The sequence below is a fragment of the Oryctolagus cuniculus genome, chromosome 10, assembly GCF_051225735.1.
Source record: "Oryctolagus cuniculus isolate XC-2025 breed Fujian yellow rabbit chromosome 10, ASM5122573v1, whole genome shotgun sequence".
Taxonomy (NCBI): Eukaryota; Metazoa; Chordata; class Mammalia; order Lagomorpha; family Leporidae; genus Oryctolagus; species Oryctolagus cuniculus.
Window position 1 is genome coordinate 56,908,030 of NC_142876.1, and position 23,361 is coordinate 56,931,390.

At 39.5% G+C, this 23,361-nt stretch overlaps 1 protein-coding gene across 2 annotated transcripts in view; it reads left to right on the top strand.

The window, feature by feature from the left end:
• USP14 (ubiquitin specific peptidase 14) overlaps nucleotides 1–21,675 on the top strand; it is a 54,371-nt gene extending 32,696 nt beyond the window's left edge. Inside the window, exons 7-15 of one of the 2 annotated variants that reach the window (XM_089304872.1) lie at nucleotides 829–909; nucleotides 1,279–1,361; nucleotides 2,050–2,164; nucleotides 5,055–5,120; nucleotides 5,270–5,362; nucleotides 6,875–7,003; nucleotides 18,857–18,917; nucleotides 20,195–20,302; nucleotides 20,786–21,675. In XM_089304872.1, the coding sequence (XP_089160998.1) occupies nucleotides 829–909; nucleotides 1,279–1,361; nucleotides 2,050–2,164; nucleotides 5,055–5,120; nucleotides 5,270–5,362; nucleotides 6,875–7,003; nucleotides 18,857–18,917; nucleotides 20,195–20,302; nucleotides 20,786–20,937 (888 nt within the window). In that variant the 3' untranslated portion in view covers nucleotides 20,938–21,675. 2 annotated transcript variants of the gene reach the window in all.
• The last annotated feature ends 1,686 nt before the right edge of the window (nucleotides 21,676–23,361 follow it).

Consider the following 23,361-nt stretch of genomic DNA (forward strand, 5'->3'; position numbering starts at 1 on the left):
TTGCTCACGTTTGTCTAGCCACCTGGTTTCCTTTTCCTTACGTCCTTGAAGTACCTTCTTATTGAAGGGTCTTTGTTCTTGTTCTTTTGGCTGTTAGGTACATGCTTCCTTCAGGTCTCCTGACTCCGCGGCTTTCTCTGATTACTTTATTGAAATAGCACATTTTGTTTTCCCCTGGTCACCTGCTCCCATAACATTTTTTTTCTTCATGGTCTTTTTCACTATCTGAACTTAGAGAATTTTTCCTGTTTTTCACCACTATGTATTCTAGCAGTGTTTGGCACAAGTAGGAGCTCAGTAAATAGCTGTTCAGTGAATGAATAAACTCTTGTGGAATTCTTTATTTTTTTTGAAGATCATGTAATTCCTAATTTAGCATTTTTTATTTTGAGTGCTGCACATTTTTTAAAATCTTTATTTGAAAGGCAGAGAGTTACAGAGAGGCAGAGTCTCAGAGAGAGAGAGAGAGAGAGAAAGAGAGAGAGAAAGAGAAGTCTTCCATTCACTGGTTTACTCCCAAATGGCCGCTGCAGTCAGAGCTGGGGTTGTTGGAAGCCAGGAGCCTCCTCCAGGTTTTCCATGTGGGTTCAGGGGCCCAAGGACTTTGGCAGTCTTCTCCTGCTTTCCCAGACCATAAGCAGAGAGCTGGATTGGAAATGGAACAGCCAGGACTCAAACTGGTGGTCATATAGTAGGTGGTGGTTTTATCCACTATGCCACAGTGCTGGCTCCTAGCTTAATGTGTTTTAAAAAGAAAGCTTTCTCCCCCAAGGTAGCAACAGTTTTAGAAGGATTTTATAACTTAGTATGTCATTTTAAAAATTCTAGGATGCTAATGAATGTTGGATACAGATGATGCGAGTGTTGCAACAGAAATTGGAAGCCATAGAGGATGATTCTGTTAAAGAGGTAATTGAAGTTAATTTGTAATTATAAACTTTTGTTATACATTTTTGTTTTTATTTGCCCAAAAGTTTGAAATAATTTCATCTTAATAAGTGTGTTTGAATACTTTGGGTACTTAATTTATAGTCAGATTTGAGTGCTTGATTTGACATTTGAATTTAATGTATTATTTATTAAGCTTAATCTCAGGTGTTTTAGAGCACCTGTTATCTTTGATAGTGTTTTTTGAATTTCAAAAGGATTTTACACATAGGGAATATATTAAAAACAAAAACCTTATGTATTACTACACTAGGTTGTGGGGAAGGAAATAGGCATTAATATCTATATAAAGTAAAATTGAAATTTTTGTTTCATTTTAATTTTTTACAGACAGATTCATCTGCAGCAGCAGTGGCACCTTCTAAAAAGAAAAGTTTAATTGATCAGTTCTTTGGTGTTGAGTTTGAAACTACGTATCCTTATGAGCCAAGATTTGTGTGGACTGTATTCATAACTTATTAGAAGTAAATTGGTATAGAGTAGTTGGCTCTTTGACATGATTGTAGTGGGTGGGGTAGAATTAAAATTCCTCAGAAGTTTTCATGCCTGTAAAAGTATAATAATAGAAATGAAGAATTTAGAAAAATACACCCATTGGAATGCTCTTGAGGTTTACTAATATGTATACTTTAAGGATATTCATTATATTTTCCTAAGAACATCTTTAGCAGAGTTTACCTCATTAATTCCACTTTCTAGAAATACTTGGTTATATGAAAAATATGTCAACTTATGTATGAGATTAAACCAATTCATCAGATATGATCATACTAATTTCCAAGTCATGGGTAGAAACTTAGAAAGGATTTCTGTTCATTTATCTTTGGATTATTAAGCCCTTTTACAGACCATTCTAAATACCAAGTTACATTTGTTTAGAGTTCATTACAGTTTGTCTTTGACATATATTCATTAGTCATTGTCCAGAGTTGTTGGTGAGCAAGTGAGCATTCTTAATTATGTTGAAATGAATGTATTCATACCAAAATGTTTTAAATATCAGTGAAACTTAGTTTTAATGCCACTAGGATAATTTATTATATTCAGGATTTTATGACAAATTTAATACTTGTTGGCATGTTCCTTATCTTATTTGTAAAGCATGAAATGTACAGAATCTGAAGAAGAAGAAGTCACCAAAGGAAAGGAAAATCAGCTTCAGCTTAGCTGTTTTATCAATCAAGAAGTCAAGTATCTTTTTACAGGACTTAAGTTGGTAAGGACTATTAGTTGACTCTCATTACATGTGGATTCTATATGAAGACACCTGCTTGCTGAAACTTACTTGGAACCTTAAAGCCCCTACTTCTGGTTTAATGGTTGTTTTCATACATACACAGAGTTATACAACTTTGAGTTGCCTGACACAGCCAGTCCCAGCTGAGGTCAAACAAGGAAAGCAGTACTTTGCCTTTTTGTTTCAGTTCTCTTAGTGTAAACAAGTGTCTTTTTTTGCAGTGATTTCAGTGCCCTTTTTTCTGCCTTATTCTTTGTGCCTTTTGATGGTGATGTTGCTGTTTAAATTGGCCTGCAAGCATAGTGGTGAAGTCCTATCCATTATTCTGAAGTACAGGGGATAAGTTAAGTTGCTTTGGCAATGAGTTGAAAGTTATATATGGTATAATGTATTTTTAAGACAAAAACACTGGCCGGCGCCGCGGCTCACTAGGCTAATCCTCCGCCTAGCGGCGCCGGCACACCGGGTTCTAGTCCCGGTTGGGGCGCCGGATTCTGTCCCGGTTGCCCCTCTTCCAGGCCAGCTCTCTGCTGTGGCCAGGGAGTGCAGTGGAGGATGGCCCAGGTGCTTGGGCCCTGCACCCCATGGGAGACCAGGAAAAGCACCTGGCTCCTGGCTCCTGCCATCGGATCAGCGCGGTGCGCTGGCCGCAGCGCGCCAGCCGCGGCGGCCATTGGAGGGTGAACCAACGGCAAAAGGAAGACCTTTCTCTCTGTCTCTCTCTCTCACTGTCCACTCTGCCTGTCAAAAAAAAAAAAAAAAAAAAAAAGACAAAAACACTCACAGGGCCCAGGGTTTGATCTAGCTTTAAACCACCAGTTAGGAGACCCTTATCAAAGTGCCTGGCTCCAGCTTACTGCTAACACAGACCCTGAGAGGCAACAGTGGAGTCCTTTATAATTGGGTTCCTGCCACCCACATGGGGACCCTGGATTGAGTTCCCTCTTGTGGCTTCACTCCTTAGCCCCACCTGAGCATTTGAGGAGTGAACCAGGAAATAGGGGAATGCTGTTTTTCTCTCCGCAGGAATTGAAAAGCAAAATGAAAAGCACTATTAAAAAAAAAAAAAAAAAAAAGAAAACCACACACATGAAACAAGGTTGTGTATTGATTGGTCAGTGAACATACTGTGAACAGAGGCTCATGGGAACGTTACCTCCCTTTTCGCTGGGAGCACTAGTTTAGTATTTACAAATTCAGTGCTCATGATGACATTGCATAACATAATTACTGTGACTAACAAGAATCAGCTGTATATTCACAAGTCAAACTTCAACTTTGTGTTTCATAGAAAAAAAATCATTATTAACTAGATATACTAACGGATTCTGGTATAATCTGAATCAGTGTGGGTGTTCCTGTGTTAATGCTGTTAAGTGATAGTGCCCAGTGCCTTTTGATAATGCCTTGCTCTACTTTGGCACATTCAATAAGTGAGAAAGAGCATATTTAATTTTCCTTAGGGTTAGTTGTTTCCATGGGCCCTGTAACGTACTTGGAGTATTAACTTTAAGGAAAGTTACTGAAACTGTCTAGCTTCTGTTTTCCTTTCTTCCTTCTCTTCTCTCTTCTCTCTCTCTTTCCTTCCCTCCTTCCCTCCTTCCCTCCCTCCCTCCCTTCCTCCCTTCCTTCCTTCCTTCCTCCCTTCCTCCCTTCCTCCCTTCCCTCCTCCCTTCTTCCCTTCCTCCGCTTCCCTCCCCTTCCCTCCCCTTCCCTCCCCTTCCCTCCCCTTCCCTCCCCTACTGTAGTTTGGGAAAAAAATGGAAAGGTAGTCTTGGTAGTGAAGAATATACAGTGGCTATAGGCTTTCCCACAGCCTTTAGATCAAGAGAACTTTTCTGTATTATGCCTTTTCTTATTTTTTCATTTTTATTTTTTTAAAGATGTATATTTATTTGAAAGTTGAGTTACAGAGAGAGGAGAGTCAGAGAAAGATACTCCATCCTGTGGTTCACTCCCCAGATGGCCACAATGGCTGCAGCTGGGCCAGGCTGAAGCCAGGAGCTTCATCTGTGTATGTTACGTGGGTGTCAGGGGCCCAAGCACTTGGACCATCTTTCACTGCTTTTCCAGGCTATTAGCAGACAGCTAGACTGGAAGTGGAGCAATAGGGACACAAACTGGTGCCCATATGGGATGCCAGCACTGCAGGCGGAGGTTTAGCCTACTATGTGACAGTGCTGGCCCTTCTTACTTTCTTTTGATTTTCCTCTAATATAAATATATCTGATAATCCATAGAATAATGAAGGAAGGCTTTGTTATATAAAATACAGTATAAATTCTTTAAATTTGGATTATAACTAATAAACTTCAAACATTTATACTCAGATGAGTTCATACTAATGTAATTTATTTGGTTCCTTATAATAATTGAACAGTATTTAAGAGCTAGTGCTGTGGTGTATTGGGTTAAACTGACACCTGTAGTACTGGCATCCCATATGGGTGGTGGTTCGGGTCCTAGCTGCTCTGCTTTGGGTCTAGCTCCCTGCCTTAGAAAGCAGCAGATGATGTCCCAACTCCTTGGGCCTCTGTATCTACAGAGAAGACCTGGATGGAGCTCCAGGCTCCTGGCTCCTGTAACCATTTGGGGAGTGAACTAGTGGATGAAAGAGATATTCTCTGTCTCTCTGTCTCTGTCTCTCCTCTCTGTAACTCTTTCAAATGAATAAATGAATCTTTTAAACAATATCTAAAAGCCTTTCTATATTTTCTTCATTTCAAATTCTTGATGGTATAATTCCACATACATACTGTATGTTACCTACTAAGTAGTCATATGTTTTAAAAGAATTAGCTATGATTCTGTATTGCAGAAAAAAATTTAAAGCTAACATTTGGTCATCTTTTATATGTTCTTTTTTCAGCGACTTCAGGAAGAAATCACTAAACAGTCTCCAACATTGCAAAGAAATGCTTTGTACATCAAATCTGTAAGTTGTGCAATTCCTTTTGAATTTGAATTGAATTTTGTTGGAAAATTTCTAGCTAATTCATTTTATCCAGCTTTTGTTTTTGTCTTTCAGGAATTAAAAATGTGTTTGATAATTGGATGTAAAGAATTTCTTTTTTTTTCTCTTAGTCCAAGATCAGCAGGCTTCCTGCTTACTTGACTATTCAGATGGTTCGATTTTTTTATAAAGAAAAGGAATCTGTGAATGCCAAAGTTCTTAAGGTTAGTGACAAACCTTAATTTGTATATAAAATACAATTCTTTGAAGGCAATTCCTTACTTGTAATTATTTTCTTTAATTTCTTCAGGGTATTTAATCTTTGAAACATTTAGTGGAATTATTGACATTAGAAAAGTGTCCTAAATAAGAGTATATATTGAAACTATTTGATATTTATTTATTTGAGAGGCAGAGAGACAGAAAGCTAGCTCTTATCTGCTGGTTCGCTCCCCAAAAATGTGCACCATTTGGGGCTGAGTTGAGCAGGGTCTAGGAGTCAGGTACTCATCCAGGTCTCCCATGTGTATGTGAACCATCAGTGCTGCTTCCTGAGGTTTGTATTAGTAGGGAGCTGGAATCAGAATCTGGAGCTGGACTTCAAACTGAGGTACTCTAACATGGGATTTTTTTTTTTTCTACAAAGATCTGAATCCTGAGACTGACCAACAGATTGTTTGACCTACCTATATACCTTTCTCTTTCTCTTTCCCTGCTTTATTTATTCGAGAGGCAGAGTTAGAGAGAGGGAGAGGCAGAGACAAAAAGATCTTCGATCTACTGGTTCACTCACCAAGTGACCACAATGGTCAGGGCTGTGTGAGGCCGAAGCTAAGAGCCAACAACTCTATCCAGGTCTCCCACATTGATGACAGGGTCCCAAGCACTTGGACCATCTTCCACTGATTTCCCAGGCCATTTGTAGGGAGCGGGGTCAGAATTGAACCAGCTGGGATTGAACTGGTGCCAGTATGGGGTGTTAGTATCACAGGCTGTGGTTCAACCTATTATGCTATAATGTATAGCCACAATTTTTATTTTTTTTAAGGACATATTTATTTGAAAGGCAGAGCAAGAGGGAGAGGGGGAGAGACAGATCTTCCATCCATGGGTTCATTCCCCAAATGGCAACAGTGGCCAAGGCTGGGCTAGGTCAAAGCCAGGAGCCTAGAACTCCATCGGGGTCTCCCATGTGGGTGGCAAGAACCCCAAGTACTTGGGCCATCTTCCTGTGCTTTCCCAGGCATAGTGGGGAGATGGATTGGAAGGTGAGCAACCTGGACTTGAACCAGCACTCCATTATGGGATACTGACATTTCAAGGGGTAGTTTAACCTGCTTTGTCAAAATGCCAACCCTCTAGAATTTTATTTCAAATGTTAAAAAATTTGTAAATTAAATCCTGTTGTGGATATCCATTTTTTCACAGCAACTGGTGTAATATTTCTAAAACACTTCTTTTTGTATGTTTTTATAACTCCTCTGTGGTCACTTTTGTGGGTTACATTAAGCAGTAGAAAACCCATTTAAAAGGTTTTTTACCTTAAAAAAGCTGATGCTTATTTTTAAGGATTTTCTGATTTTTAAATTTTTTAAAGCACAAATTTCCAAGTGATTTTCAGAGATTTTATTTTCCTTTTATTTGAATTATCAGTGCATTATGTTGACAGTGTCATAGGTAAATAACTACCTTTTAATTCTTTTCACAAATTTCTTTTCATTCTGGCTTATTCATAGGATGTCAAATTTCCTCTTATGTTGGATGTGTATGAATTATGTACACCAGAACTTCAAGAGAAAATGGTCTCTTTTCGATCAAAATTCAAGGATATAGAAGATAAAAAAGTGAATCAACAGCCAAATGCAGTAGGTTTTTATTGTTGATTTTCTAATTTTAATATTTTAATCTTCAGTCAAGACTTAGCAGTTACATTGTATTAATCTATCAGTAAAAATGGATGAATCTGTATTTCAATGAGCAGATATACACATCTTAAACGTAAAGGTGTATTTTAGCCTACAGGAAACAGTAAATGAGTCTCTGATGGTGAATAACCTTAGTGCTTTCTTTTTCCCCATGATCTTCAGCTTATATTCCTTTTGTATTTATTTGCTAAAACAGTTCACATAAAATCTTACCCAGTGTGTTCAGCACATGTTTTTATTTTCTTTGCGAGGCATGAAATCAGTGCCATCTTTCGGTGGAATTGGTGGTACAGAATGTTGACTTGTTTATGCCCACTGCGCCCACTAAGCCACATCCTTTAAAAGGTGCTGCTGGCATTTCAATGGCTGCCAAAATCATAACTGTAGCAGTTTTATATTTAAGTTCAGATAAGGTATGATTAAATTATATGTTGAATTTTTTTTTCTTCAGAATGAAAAAGAGATTCCAGGTGACTACAAGTATTTCAGGTTTTCAAATTACAATTCTGCAGGTCATCATTTGCATGTATGTTACAAATAATATACAAAAATTTATGTTGAGAATATAGAATCACATGTGGTTTTAAGAGATTACAGAGATCCTGATCACTTTTTATCCAGTTTCCCCCAAGTGGTAACATCTTGCAAAAGGATAATTCCTTTTTTTTTTTTTAAAGATTCATTTCTTTCTTTATTTTTGAAAGGCAGAGATAGGAGAGAGAGAGAGCATGCACGAGTGAGTAAGCACTTCCATCTGCTGGTTGACTCCCTCACGGCCTGGGCCAGACCCAAGCCAGGAGCTAGAAGCTTCTTTTGGGTCTCCCATATGGGTATGGAGTCCCAGGGGCTTGGGCCATCTTCTGCTGATTACCCAGATACATTAGCAGGGAGCTGGACTGGAAGTAGAGCAGCCAAGACTCAAACCAGTGCCCATATGGGATGTTGGCACAGCGTTGGCCCCACAAAAGAGTAATTCAGTATTGCAACCAGCATATTGACATTTTTGTAGTCAAGATAGAGTACATTGTCATCTCCACAAAGAGCCACATAATTTCCCTTTGAGGCCGTAGATTCACTTCTCTCTTGCCCTACCCCTTCTTTTACTCCCAGCCATCACTAATCTGTTTTCCATTTCTTTAATTTTGTCATTTTAAGGAGCTCATATAAATGAAATAAAATACTTTTTAGGGATTGACTTTTGTCACTCTGCATAATATCTGGATATTCATCCAAATTCTTATGGAGCTCGGTAGTTCATTCATTTTCATTGCTAATTAGTATTCCCTGGTAAATATATACCAACTTCGCTTAACTATTCTCCTATTGCAAGACCTCTAGACTTTTTCCAGCATTTGTCTATTATGAATAAAGCTGCCTTAGACATTTGTGTACTGGTTTTGATATAAATATTTATTTCATTTCTTTGGAACAAATGCCCAGGGGTGCGGTTGCTTAGGTTGCATGTTTAGTTTTTCAAGAAACTCTCAAATGTTACTTAGAAAGGCTGTGCCATCCGTTGTACATTCCAATCAGCAGCATGTGACTGATGTGGTTTCTTTGCATTTTGCCCAACATTTGCTGATGTGTTTAGTTTTTATTTTAGCCATTGATAGGTTTGTAGTAATAACTGATTGTGTTTTTGATGTGCAGTTCCCTAGTGGCTGTTGGTGTTCAGCGTGTCTTTTTTTTTTTTTTTTTTTCCTGGTCAAACACTTTATTTAATGTGCTTAATAAAAACCTACATTTTCAGACCACAGTATGTTAGTACATTCAACAAAAATTTATATTATCTTACTACTTTGAATTTGCAGAATAGTAATACAGATACATTTTGATTACGTGGTTGAAATACCCTTCCCTGGTTACTCCTCATAGACATCACAAATCCCTTCAAATAATATAAGCAAAGTAACTTTGCCCTGAAGTAAGCCTAGGAACTTCATTCCATTCTTTCAGGACTTGTACTTCTGTGTGAATCATCTGTATTTCCTCTTTAGAGAAATGTCTCTACTTTGTTTTTGACAAAATAAGTTTGTGTTTTTGCAGAATTTTTCCATTTCCATTAGGTTTTAAGATTTAGTTTAATTTATTTGAAAGCCAAAGTGAGAGAGAGGGAGAGACAGAGAAAGAGATCTTCCAATTGCTGGTTTACTTCCCAGATGATTGCAATAGCCAGGACTGGACCAGGCCAAAGCTAGGAGCCAGGAACTTTGTCCAGGTCTCACATGTGGGTGGCAGGGACCCAAGCACTTGGGCCATCTTCCATTGCTTTCCCTAGCATGTTAGCAGGAATCTGGATTGGAAGCAGAGCAGCCGGGACTCGAACCGGCACTTAGACATTGAGGATGCTGTGGCTTAATCTGTGCCACAGTGCTGGCCCATGCGTTTCAGAATTGTGTGTGGAGTTGTTCCTAGTATAGTTACTGTGTTGCTCAACAACAGGGCTATTTTCTGATCCAGTAATTTTGTGGTCATGCAGTCATCATAGAGTGTACTTCCACAGACCTACATAGTATATGCCATCCACTCTATGTAGTTTCTTGATGTAATCAACACAAGCAGTATTGGCTGCTGTTGATGTTACAAGACATACTGTATTTTTTTTAGGTGTAGCATTTTCTTTTTAAATTTTTTTTGAGTGAATGTTTTTATTTAATGAATACAAATTTTCATATGTACAGCTTTTAGGGATATAGTGTTTCTTCCCATACCTGCCCTCCCACCCACACTCCCATCCCTCCTCCCACTCCCTCTACTGTTCCATTTTCCATTAAGATTCTTTTTTTCTTTTGACAGGCAGAGTGGACAGTGAGAGAGACAGACAGAGGGAAAGGTCTTCCTTTGCCGTTGGTTCACCCTCCAATGGCTGCTGTGGCTGGCATGCTGCGGCCGGCACACTGCGCTGATCCGAAGCCAGGAGCCAGGTGCTTCTCCTGGTCTCCCATGCGGGTGCAGGGCCCAAGGACTTGGGCCATCCTCCACTGCACTCGTGGGCCACAGCAGAGAGTTGGCCTGGAAGAGGGGCAACTGGGACAGAATCCGGCGCCCCAACTGGGACTAGAACCCGGTGTGCCGGCGCTGCAGGTGGAGGATTAGCCTATTGAGCTGCGGTGCTGGACAGGATTCATTTTTAATTGACTTTATATACAGAAGACGAACTCTTTACTAAGGAGAGATTTCAACTATTTGCACCCACACAAACACACAAAGTATAAAGTACAGTTTGAAGACAAGTTTTACCATTAATTCTCATAGTACAACTCATTAAGGACAGAAGTCCAGCATGGGGAGCAAATGTACAGTGACTCCTGTTGTTGATTTAACAATTGACACTCTTATTTATGATGTCAGTGATCACATGAGGCTCTTGACATGAGCTACCAAGGCTATAGAAGCCTTTTGAGTTCACAAACTCCTTCGGTTTTTAGACAGGGCCATATGCAAAGCAGAAGTTCTCTCCTCCCTTCAGAGGAAAGTACATCCTTCTTGGACCCTTCTTTCCACTAGGGTCTCACTCACAGAGATCCTTCATGCACAACATAGTTTTTGCCACTATGTCTTGGCTTTCCATGCATGAAATGCTCTCATTGGCCTTAGAGGCCGATTCTGAGGTTAGGGTGCTGTTTAGGGTGTTTGTCATTCTATGAGTCTGCTGTGTGGACTGATTCCTGTGTTGGAACTTTCTCTCCTTTGTAATTCTATCTATTGTTATTACTAGGCACTTGGTCTGTTTTATGTGATCCCTTTGACTGATGGTCTTATGTATATGATCACTTCCATACTTAATATGACGACTTTATCACGTAAGATGGGATTAGTGCCACCCAGCCAAATGGGATTTGGAGTTCCATGGCAAGTTTTTAGTTTCATCCTTAAGGGTAGGTGTGTGGGAATGTGTGCTGATTTGTGATCTATTTTCAATTGACTTAATACATCTATGATTAATTCTATGTTAAGTAAAGAGTTCAGCCAATGGTATTAAGTAGAGAAGAAAAAAAGAGTAAAAAAAGATAAAGTTAAGTAATAAAGTGTTCAACAGTCCAGACAAGGGCTGTTCAAGTAATTGCTTCTCATAATGTCTGTTTCACTTCTACAGGTTTCCTTTTAGGTGGTCAGTTAGTTGTCATAGATCAGGGAGAACATATTATATTTGTCTCTTTGGGACTGGCTTATTTCACAAAGTATGATATTTTCCAGATTCATCCATTTAGCTGTAAATGACCAGATTTTGTTTTTCTAAACTGCTATGTAGTGTTCCATAGAGTACATAACCCATAGTTTCCTTATCCAGTCTTCTGTTGATGGGCATTTGGGTTGATTCCATGTCTTGGCTATTGTGAATTGAGCTGTAATAAACATAGAGGTGCAGATGTCTCTTTTGTTTGCTGATTTCATTTGTTTTGGGTAAATTCCAAGGAGTGGCATGTCTGGTCGTATGGTAGGGCTATATTCAGATTTCTGAGGTACCTCCAAACTATCTTCCGTAGTGGCCTTGCCAGTTTACATTCCCACCAACAGTGGCTTAGAGTACCTTTTTTGCCACATCCTCGCCAACATTTGTTTGTTGATTTCTATATGAAAGCCATTCTAAATGGAGTGAGGTGAAACCTCATTGTGGTTTTGATTTGCATCTCCCTGATGTCTAGTGATCCTGAGAATTTTTTCATGTATCTGTAGGCCATCTGGATTTCCTTTTTTGAGAAATGTCTAAGTCCTTTGCCCACTTTTTGACTGGGTTGTTTGCTTTGGTATTGTTGAGTTTTTTGATCATTTTATATATTCTGTTTATTATCCTTTATCAGTTGCATGGTTTGTAACCCATTCTGTTGGTTGCCTCTTTACTTTCCTGACTGTTTCTTTAGCTGTACAGAAGTTTCTCAATTTGATGTAATCTTACTTGTTAATCTTGGTTTTTATTGCCTGTGCCTCTGGGGTCTTTTTCAGGAACTCTGTGCCTAGGCCGATGTCTTGTAGGGTTTCCCCAATGCTCTATAGTAATTTGATGGTATTGGGTCATAGATTTAGGTCTATAATCCATTTTAAATGGATTTTTGTTTAAGGTAGAGGTCTTGCTTCATATTTCTGTATGTGGAAATCCAGTTTCCCCAGCACCATTTGTTGAAGAGACTTTTCTTGCTCCAAGAAATGGTTTTAGTTCCTTGGTCGAATATAAGTTGGTTGTAGATGCTTGGATTGATTTCTGGCATTTCTGTTCTGTTGCATTGGTCTGTCCATCTGTTTTTGTACTAGTACCAGGCTGTTTTGATTATAACTGCCTTGTATTATGTCTTGAAATCTGGTATTGTTACGCCTCCAGCTTTATTTTTGTTGTATAAGATTGCTTTAGCTATCCTAGGCCTCTTATGTTTCCAAATGAATTTCAGCATCATTTTTTCGAGATCTGAGAATGTTTTTGGTATTTTGATTGGTTTTGCATTGAATCTGTAAATTATTTTCGAGGAATGGACATTTTGATAATGATGATTCTTCGGATCCATGAACATGGGAGTTTCTTCCATTCTTTTTTCAAAGATTTATTTATTTATTTGAAAGCCAGAGTTAATACAGAGAGAGGAGAAGCAGAGAGAGAGAGAGAGAGAGAGAGAAAGTCTTCCATCTAATGGTTCACTCCCCAATTGGCTGCAACAGCCAGAGCTGCGCTGATCTGAAGCCAGGAACCAGGAGCTTCTTCTAGGTCTCCCATGCACATGTAGGGTCCAAGGACTTGGGCCATCCTCTTACTGCTTTCCCAGGCCACAGCAGAGAGCTGGATTGGAAGTGGAGCAGCCGGGACTTGAACCGGCACCCATATAGGATGCTGGCGCTTCAGGCCAGGGCATTAACCTGCTGTGCCACAATGCCGGCCCCTCTTCCATTTTTTTATGTCTTCTGTTTCTTTCTTTAGAGTTTTGTAATTCTCGTCATAGAGATCCTTGACCTTCTTGGTTAAATTTGTTCCAAGCTATGTAATTTTTTTTTGTATCTATTGTGAATGGGATTGATCTAAGAAGTTCTTTTTCAGCCATGGCATTGTCTGTGTATACAAAGGCTGTTGTTTCTTGTGTGCTGATTTTATATCCTGCTATGTTACCAAACTCTTATGAGTTCCAGTAGTGTCCTAGTGTAGTCTTTTGGTTCCCTATATATATAATCATATCATCTACAAAAAGGCATAGTTTGACTTCATCTTTACCGATCTGAATCCCTTAGATTTCTTTTTCTTTTCTGATGGCTCTGGCTAAATCTTCCAGGAATATATTGAAAAGCAGCGAGAAAGTGGGCATCCTTGTCTGGTTCCAGATCTCAGTAGGAATGCTTCAATTTTTTCCCCTTAATAGGATGCTGGCCATGAGTTTTTTCATAAATTGCCTTAATTATGTTGAGGAATGTTCCTTCTAGACCAAATTTGCTTACAGTTTTCATCATGAAAGGGTTTTCATCATGTATTTTATCAAATGCTTTCTCTGCATCTATTCAGATGCATATGGTTTTTCTTGAGATCATATGGTTTTTCTTCTGCAGTTTGTTAATGTGATGTATCACATTGATTGATTCTAGAATGTTGAACCACCCCTGCATACCAGGGATAAATCTTACTTGGTCTGTGTGAATGATCTTCCTGATGTGTTGTTGAATTTGATTGTCTAGGATTTTGTTGAGGATTTTTGTGTCTGTTCATCAGGGAAATTGGTCTGTAGTTTTCTTTCTCTGTTACATCTTTTCCAGATTTAGGGATTAAGGTGATGCTGGCTTCATAGAAGGAATTTGGAAGGATTCTGTCCCTCTCAATTGTTTTAAATAGCTTGAGAAGAATTGGAATTAGTTCTTTAAATGTTTGGTAGAATTCAGCAGTGAACCCATCCGGTCCTGGGCTTTTCTTTGTTGGGAGGGCCTTTATTACTGATTCAATTTCTGATTGGTTATGGGTCTGTTTAGGGTTTTCTGTGTCTTCATAGTTCAATTTAGGTAGGTTGTATGTGTCCAGGAATCTATCCGTTTCTTCTGCATTTCCCAGTTTGTTGGAATACAGCTCTTTGTAGTAATTTCTGATGATTCTTTTTATTTCTGTGGTGTCTGTTGTTACATTTCCTTTTTCATCTCTAATTTTGTTGATTTGGGTTTTCTCTCTCCCTTTTTTGGTTAGTTGGGCTAATGACATGTCAGTTTTGTTTATTTTTTCAAAAAACCAGCTCTTCATTTTGTTGATCTTTTGTATTTTTTTTTGTTTCAATTTTGTTGATTTCTTCTCTAATTTTAATTATTTATTTCCTTCTATTGGTTTTTGGTTTAGTTTGTTGCTTTTTTTTCTTGGTCCTTGAGGTGTATATATAGTTAATTTATTTGGTGCCTTTCCAGTTTCTTGATGTAGGCACCAATTGCTATAAACTTTCCTCTTAACACTGCTTTTGCTGTATCCCACAAATTTTGGTATGTTGTATTGTCATCTTTGTTGTTTACAGAATTTTTTTGATTTCTCTTTTGATTTCTTCTGTGATCCACTGTTCATTCAGGAGCACGTTGTTCAGTCTCCATGTGTTTGCATATGCTCTAGAGATTGCTGAGTTGATGATTTCCAGCTTCATTCCATTGTGGTCTGAGAAGATGCATGGTATGATTTCAGTTTTTTTTAAATTTGCTGAGACTTGCTTTATGGCCTAGTATGTGGTCAATCCTAGAGAAAGTTCCATGCACTACTGAGAAGAATGTATATTCTGCAACAATAAGATGAAATGTTCTATAGATATCTACTAGGTCTGTTTGGTCTGTGCTGTCAATTAACTCTGATGTTTCCTCACTGATTTTCTGTTTAGTTGATCTTTCCATTGCTAAGAGTGGAGTATTGAAGTCCCCCATCACTATTGTATTTGGATCTCTATCTCCCTTTAAATCCTTTAACATTTCTTTTAAATAGGCAGGTGCCCTGTGGTTGGGTGCATATGTTTTTATAATGGTTGCATCTTCCTGTTGAATTGATCCTTTGATCATTATATAGTGTCCTTCTTTGTTTCTTGATGGTTTTTGTGTTAAAGTCTATTTTGTCTGATATTAGGATGGCCACACCAGCTCTTTTTTGGTTTCTGTTGGCCTGGATTATCTTTTTCCATCCTTTCACTTTGAGTCTGCGAGCATCTTTGTTGGTGAGATGTGTTTTCTGTAGGCAGCAGATAGATGGGTTTTCTTTTTTAATCCATTCAGCCACTCTGTGTCTTTTAACTGGGAAGTTAAGACCATTTACATTCAGTGTGACTATTGCTAAGTACTGACTTTGTCCTGTCATGTTTCTGCAAATTGTTCTGTTTATGTACTTTGGATTTCATTTGTTCTTTTGCTGGGTAATTATCTACTTTTCCAGTGATATTCCTGTTTTTGTGTTTGTGTGTAGCATGTTTTGTTTGAGCATGATTCCTAGAGCTGGGTGTGTGCTTACAAATTCTTTCAATTTCTGTTTGATGTGGAAGATCCTTATTTCTCTTTCATTCATAAATGAGAGTTTTGCAGGGTACAGTTATCTGGGTTTTCAGTGTTTTTCTCTTAAGACTTAGAGTGTGTCTCACCATTCTCTCCTTGCCTGAAGGGTTTGTGATGAGAAGTCTGGGGTGAGTTTAATCGGGTTTCCTCTGAATGTGATTTGGCGTTTCTCTCAGGCACATTTTAGGATCTTTGTGTGTTACTGGGGAGAGCTTTGCCACTATGTGTCTAGGTGAGGATCTTTTCTGGTCATGTCTATTGGGAGTTCTGTGGATTTACTGAACTTGAATGTCCCTTTCTTTCTCCAGAAGGGGAAGTTCTCTGCTATTATTTCATTAAGAAGCCCTTCTGATCCTTTCTTTGTTTCGATGCCTTGTGGAATTCCTAGGATCCGAATGTTGGGTTGTTTGATAGAATCTTGCAGATCTGAAATGTTGATCCTTGCTTTGGGGTGGGGGGTGTGTGGCAAAGTGGCTTCACAGTCGATGGGCGTGTGCATGGAGGGCAGATACAGTAGCACCATGTTTACCTTCGGAGTTGTAAACAGACAATATGACTTCTCCCAGCTGGCTGCAGGTCCGATTAGGGGGATGGGGAGATGTGGATGGGTGGTGGTATGCCCTAGTTTGTCTTTTCCCCGATTCTTCCCTCTTGGAATTTCAAACAGTTCCCTCAGTTCTCTTGCCTGCTGCTAACGCCTGCTGCTAACCGCAGCTCCGTGAACTCCCGACCTAGCGTCTCACCTGGTCCGCCCAGGGAGCTGGGAGGGCATGGCGTCGCCCCATTCTGCTTCTCCACAGCACCTCTGCTGTGTCTCAGTGACTTTTTGCTCCCCGTGTGTGGGCCTGCTCAGTCTCTGCTGGACTCCTGGGTTTCTCTGCTTGAAACTCATGTGGCTGTGTCACCAGCCCGCATCCCCTTGCCTTATTAACTATCCATACGCATAGAATGTCCTGTTGCTGTGCTGCCGTCTTGGCTCCTCCAAGTAAATTTTTTGTAAGTAGAGGAAGTACACTCTAAAATAATGATTAAAAGTATAGTAAATACATAAGCCAGTAATAAATTGATATAGGCAGTGACTCTTTGGATAAGATCTCAAAAGCACAAGCACCAAAAGCAAAGGTAAACAAATCAGATTATATTGAACTAAAAAATTTGTGTACAGCAAAGGCAACCACAGAGTGAAAATAGCCTGCAGCACAAGAGGAAAATATTTGTTTCACTATTCATTTGACAGGTTTTAGTATTCAGAATACATTTGTTAAAGGCTGTAGAAACAAAACTCAGTAGCAAAACAACAAATAATTTGATTAAAAAATGGGGAAATCACCTGACTGGACATTTCTTTTTTTGTTGTTCAATATTTATTTATTTGAAAGGCAGAGTTAGAGAGGTAGGGACACAGAGAGAGAGAAGTCTTCCATTCTCTGGTTCACTCCCCAGATGGCTGCAATGACTGGCTGAGTCAAAGCCAGGAGCCAGGAGCTTCCTCCAGGTCTCCCGTATGGGTGCAGGAGCCCAAGCACTTGGGCCATTCTCTGCTGCTTTCCCAGGTGCATTAACAGAGAGCTGGATCAGAAGTAGAGAACTGGGCAACCAGTGCCCATATGCGATGCCAGTGCTGCAGGCTGGGGCCCCAACCTGCTGTGCCCCAGCAATGGCCCAAGATAAACATTTCTTAAAAGATAAACAAATGGCCAGCAAGTATATGAAAAAATGCTTAACATCACTCATTAGGGAAATGTTCAGCAAAATCATAATGAGATGTCATCTCCAAATATAATCCAATAGAAAAAAAATTTGCAAATGCTGATGAGGGTGCATAGAATGGAGAACTCTTACACACTGTTGGTGGGAATGTAAGTTAGTATAATCATGGAAAGCACTGTGGAGGTGCCTCAGAAAATATATAGAAATATCATAACCCAACAGTTCCACCACTAGGTATTTATCCAAAGGAACGGAGTTCAGTACACCAGAAGAAACACTTGCTCTCCTGTGTTTACTACAGCACTATTCATAATAGCCCAGATGTGCAATCAACTGGATGTATCCTTAGTGGATAAGTAAATGAAGATATATCACTGTAAAACCATGTCAGTTGAATAGTGCTGTCAACTGATAGGTTATGTAAGTGTAGGTAAGGTGGAAGTGAAGAAAGACGAGCAAACAAAGGAAAAATCTTACCACAGAAAGGAAAGAAATAACAAGATCCCTCTTTTTGAAGTGGCTTGTTGTGTGCCCAAAGTGGTTACCTAAACCATGCCTTTCACCAGCCTGCTCTGTTCCGCTGTGTAACAAACCCCTTATAATCCCAGCATCACTTGCTTGCTTGTCCTTGTCCGAGGTGGAGGCATGAGGGACAGGGCCACTACCATGGATTAGATAGAGTTGCTCTCTCAGAGCATGGAATAATTGATACTTTAATCCAAATTTATTGAGTAAGTACTTGATGATTCTGTCCCTAAGTGTCATTAATACTACCCATCATGTTTGCTTTGGTCACTGGCAGGGCTTGGTGGGGAGGGGCATGGGAGTAGAGGTTACTTCAGTTTGATGTTCCCATTTCTTTATTCATGGGTCCTGCAGTGATGTCTGACCTATTGCCATTTTGTAGGAGACGGATCTCGTGGTTTCTGTAACTTTAGAGAGCAAGGCACTGATAGTTCTTCTGTTTTTTCTAAATTCTTTTCAAGTAAGTTTGAGTACTAAACAGCCTGAGAGTACACAATGTGTTCCTTTTCAGCCAAGGGTAGATTTCCTGCCCTGTATAATAAAGATGACGTCTCCCTCAGGGTCTGAGAGCAGGTTTGCTTTAGAAGATTATTCTAAAAAGATGGAGGATTTAAGTTGTGTCCTTCAGATGTGACACAGACCAGATATGTAGGAAGCATCTGTCTGGCGCCCCAGGCCTTACACATGGCCTGGAGGGACGTGGGGGACAGGGAGAATAGGTGTGAATTTGAAGCTCATGCTGCCAATTCACGCTGCCTTCTGTACTGTGAATAAGAAATTCCCTTGTCTGGGTGGGGAAAGAACTCGTTGACCTAATTGCCATTTTTGGGCCAGGCCAGAGCCAGGAGCCTGAACTCCGAGTTGCCCATGTGGGTGGCAGAGGCCCAAGCACTTGGAGCATCTTCTACATTCTTGGGTGCATTAGCAGTGAGAGCAGTGGGCTGTAATCTGTGAGGTAGATAGTTACTTTACCTCAGTGCTTTGCATTGTAAATAGTAAATATTTGCGAAATCAGAAGCTCATTGAGAATACAAATTTTACTTCCAGTAATAGAACATGATTTTAAATTCACAATATTTTTCCCCTTAGAGTGACAAGAAGAGCAGTCCCCAGAAAGAAGTTAGGTATGAACCCTTTTCATTTGCAGATGGTAAGTGAAATTGTCAATCTGATTGAGTTATCCTTGTGTGTGCTTGTATGTTTTTTGAGGGGAAATTATTGGCACATATCTATTTGGATCTCATGCTGTTTTTTAAAAAAATATTTATTTGAGGGGCCGGTGCTGTGGCACAGCAGGTTAAAGCCCTGGCCTGAAGTGTCCACTTCGAGTCCCGGCTGCTCCTCTTCTGATCAAGCTCTCTGCCATGGCCTGGGATAGCAGTGGAAGATGGCTCAGGTCCTTGCGTCCCTGCACCCATGTGGGAGACCTGGAAGAAGCTACTGGCCCCTGGCTTCAGATTGGCTCAGCTCCGGACATTGCGGCCATCTGGGGAGTGAACCAGCAGATGGAAGACCTCTCTCTCTCTCTCTCTCTCTACCTTTCTCTGTAACTCTGACTTTCAAATAAATAAAATAAAAAATAAAAAAAAATTTTATTTGAAATTGAAAGGCCAAGTTAAGAGAGAATCATCCATCTGCTGATTCACTCCCTAAATGGCTGCAAAGGTAGGGGCTGGGCCAGGCTGAAGCCAGGAGCTAGGAACTTCTTCCAGGTCTCCCACGTGGGTGTTGGGGCCTAAGTGCTCTCCCAGGCATATTAGCAGGGAGCCGGATCAGAAGTAGAGCTGTGGGGACTTGAACTGACACCCTCCTAGGATGCTAGTGCTGCAGTTGGAGGTGTAGCCTTCTATGCCACGGCTCTGTCCCCCCCCCCCCCCTCGCCCTTTTATTTTTGTTAAGTCAGGTTTCTTGAATGACCTTAACATGACATACAGTAAAATTACTCTTAGCATACACTTCTGAGTGACACACTTTAAATTTATTTTCATTTCATTTGAGAGAGGTATCTTTCATCTACTGGCTGACTTCCCAAATGCCCACAACTGCCACTGCTGGACCAGGCTAAAGTCAGGAGCCTGGTCTCTCACTTGAGTGACAGGGACCCATCTAATTGAGCCATCACTCATTGCCTTCCAGGCTGCACATTGGCAATAAGCTGGAATCAGAAGCAACTACTGAACTTGAATCAGGCACTCTGAATTTGGGGTGTGGGTGTCTTAAGGGGTCTCAGTCACTGTGACAAATGTCTGCCCTGAAAGGCTGTTTAACATGAAGCCTTAATTCTGATTGGATGTGGTAACTTACGCATTCTAATAAAGCAGTGCTTCTCTAATCTAAAGCAGTTATTTCTGATTGTTAACTTAGCCAGAGAAAGTACATGTTTGAGTATTTATTGTCCAATGTTAATAGAGTTCCATCTTTCTTTAGATATTGGCTCCAATAATTGTGGATACTATGACTTACAAGCAGTGCTGACACACCAGGGAAGGTCTAGTTCTTCAGGTCATTATGTATCATGGGTGAAAAGGAAACACGGTAAGTGGTCATTCTTTTTAATTACTCATGATTTATCATAAATTGTATAGTTCTGAGCATTTGTGTGCATGTGTGGTCTCATTCCTTACATCCTTATTATTGAGGTCCCAAGGAGCTTTTGTTTATGATGCTTAAATATTTCAGTACAATGTTAGCAGTTATAATTGAGAAATTAAAAAATTTTGAAAATGACAAGCACACATTTTTATTAACAACATTTTAAAAATGTCATTTTAAAAACAAGAAATGGTATTTACAGTTTTGGGTTTTTTGGGTGGATTCATCTATTTGATGGTAGTGTTGAAGCAGTTGGGACCTCATGCACCCCTCATACTTGTCTGGACACCCCCATCCTCTGAACCACTAATTGTTGGTTCAGATGGAGTGCTGTAGAGCCCCAGCTTACTCAGTACCTATCTGGAAATGAGACTTTGAAAAGATTCCTGGGTAATGTTAACTTCCATTTTCTTTTCTGTGGTTTAGATGAATGGATTAAGTTTGATGATGATAAAGTCAGCATCGTCACACCAGAGGATATCTTGCGGCTTTCTGGTGGTGGAGACTGGCATATCGCCTATGTTTTACTCTACGGGCCTCGCAGAGTTGAAATAATGGAAGAGGAAAATGAACAGTAATCTTCATGTAGCTATTTATGCTTAGGTGTGAAATGCTATTTGTTGATCATTTCTATAATCCAGAGCTTTAGAGAAAGACATTTAGATGGTTCTGATTCCCCTCATGTGAAACGAGGGGAGAAGCAGACCTGCTCCAAATTTCAAACTAAAAAAATACAGAAAAAATTTTCTTTGGGTTGTGCTGCCATGTATAAAGGTGGATGGAAGACATTTTTAAAAAGCTAATTTCTTGCATTAATTTTTAAAGATTCGAGTTCAAATGCTTTTCAACCATTACATTGTGGTAATTTTTCTCCCTGCTTTTTTCCCTGAGCCAATGGTTTAGCAATCCGATGTTTATTGCACTTACTACCTATTATTTGTTGTTGCATGGTTCAAACCGCCACTCAGTAGCTGCCCATCCTTTGCCTTATCTAACAAAATTTTTCCAAGAAGGTGGAAAAAGAAGTGTTGCTCTCCTTGTGTACTTCAGTGCTGCTTTCCACATCCCATGGGAACATGGGTACAATCAAGTATTTATCCAGCCGGACTCTTGCTGGCTTTTCATGACTTTAAAATAAATTGTGATCAGTAAGAGTACATTTGATTATACATTTATTATTGTGTCTCTCTCCAATGTACTATGGCTTGTACATGTAACTTTGCAATGGTTTTGTAGTAATCAGCCTTAAATGTTGACAAGCTCTGGTGGCTTATTTTTAGAAAATGAGGATATTTAATAAAAAAGGGGGATAAACAGCTTTTGATCTCTTGTCTTCTGAGTGTTAGAGCTTGGCTAAAGATTGATATGTTTAATACTATATAATTTCTGCAGATGGTTAATATTACTGCACTGTTAATGTATCCATTTAAAAATATTTATCTTCTTTACCTCTTCATGCAGAGTTGTAAAAGTAATAGATACCTTTGGATGCTGAATGTAGTGATGTTACTGGTCAGAATCGTTCCTTGGCTCAGTTATTTATTCTCCTGTTAATTCCCAAAATCTTGCGTCCACCTCAGGATTTAGACTAGTGATTTTTTTTTACAGTAATGGTAGAAAACACCAGGAATATGAGGTATGGTAAGTTTCTTAGATTTTGATACTTTTCAGTGTTTCAGGAGCCTTGGTTGATTGCTAGGGAGAAGATAAAGGATTGAATAGTAGCTGTGTCGAACACTGACTTAGGTTATTTAAAGCTTGGGGACTATCATGACGTTGTTTCAGTGCTCAGTAGAGCATAACACTGGTAAACTGTTAGATTCGTAAGAGAATGATGGTCACTTTCCTCTCACATCTGAGCAGTGTAATCTGAGAACATTAGGGGATAAAATAAGCTTTTCAGGGAAATTTCTTTAACAGCTTCTTCATCTCAACATTGACTTGGCAATCAGTTCTTTTATTGGGGGGCAGAATAGAATGGAGGTGATGATACTAAAAGTTGTAATGATTAGTGTTTGTATCTTGCCTGTAACTTTATAGTCTTTTTTCTTCTTTGTCATATTTGGTCAGGATAGTTTTGTTAAGGATATGAATTTAGCAGTTAGAATGCAGATTTTCTCACCTGATGGATGTTGCAGCTCCTAGGCCAGGTGAGGAAGGTTTAAAATGAAGTACGTAGTAAGCCTCATATGGAATGTATTCGAGTTTTAAAAAATGTAAATTCCTTGCATCATTATGAAAAAAAAAAACTTGGTTTCATTTATTTGATCTTAAAAAAAAAAAAGCACTATTCCAAAGATACCTTTAAACAATTGGATTTACATCAGTAGTATTTTAAACAAATAGGGCTGTGTTAGATTTCAGCCTTGCATGTAAGGTCTTTAAGAGCAAGCAGGCAAAAAAGTCTTGATTCCTGAATGTGCCTTATATGCTGTGTGCCATGAACACTGAGGCCATTGCCCCATTAGAGCTGTGGTGGATCCCTGCTTGGGCGCTAGTGACGTTGAGTTCTAAGCCAAGAGCACTGACAGGACAGATGCTCATGGCAGCCTTTTCAGGATTAATTGCAAAGATCTAATCCTACAGCCCTAAAGGATGGCTTATATGGGAACAGGAAAAGCAGAGGGTACCATCTTAGCCATTACCATGTACTGCTTTCACATACATCTCATTTGAACTTCATAATCTCTGAGGTAGACTTAAGACATCTTTTTAAGGTTAGAAGAGTAAGGTTTTTAAAGGTGGGAGTTGGCAAACATTTTCTGTAATGGGCCAGATGGTATATATTTGAGGCTTTACAGGCCATAGGTGTCTGTCTGTTGCAAATACTTAGTGTTGTAGGGCAGCAGGGACCATGGCCAACAGGATTAGGCACAGTGAGTGCCAATACAATTTTAATTATAAAAACATGAAGTGAACAGATCATTTGCTCAGTTTGTGCTGTAAAGCATGAATAAAGTGGAATAGAGTGGTCTTGGTTTCAGAAGGTGTTAATCGGGGAT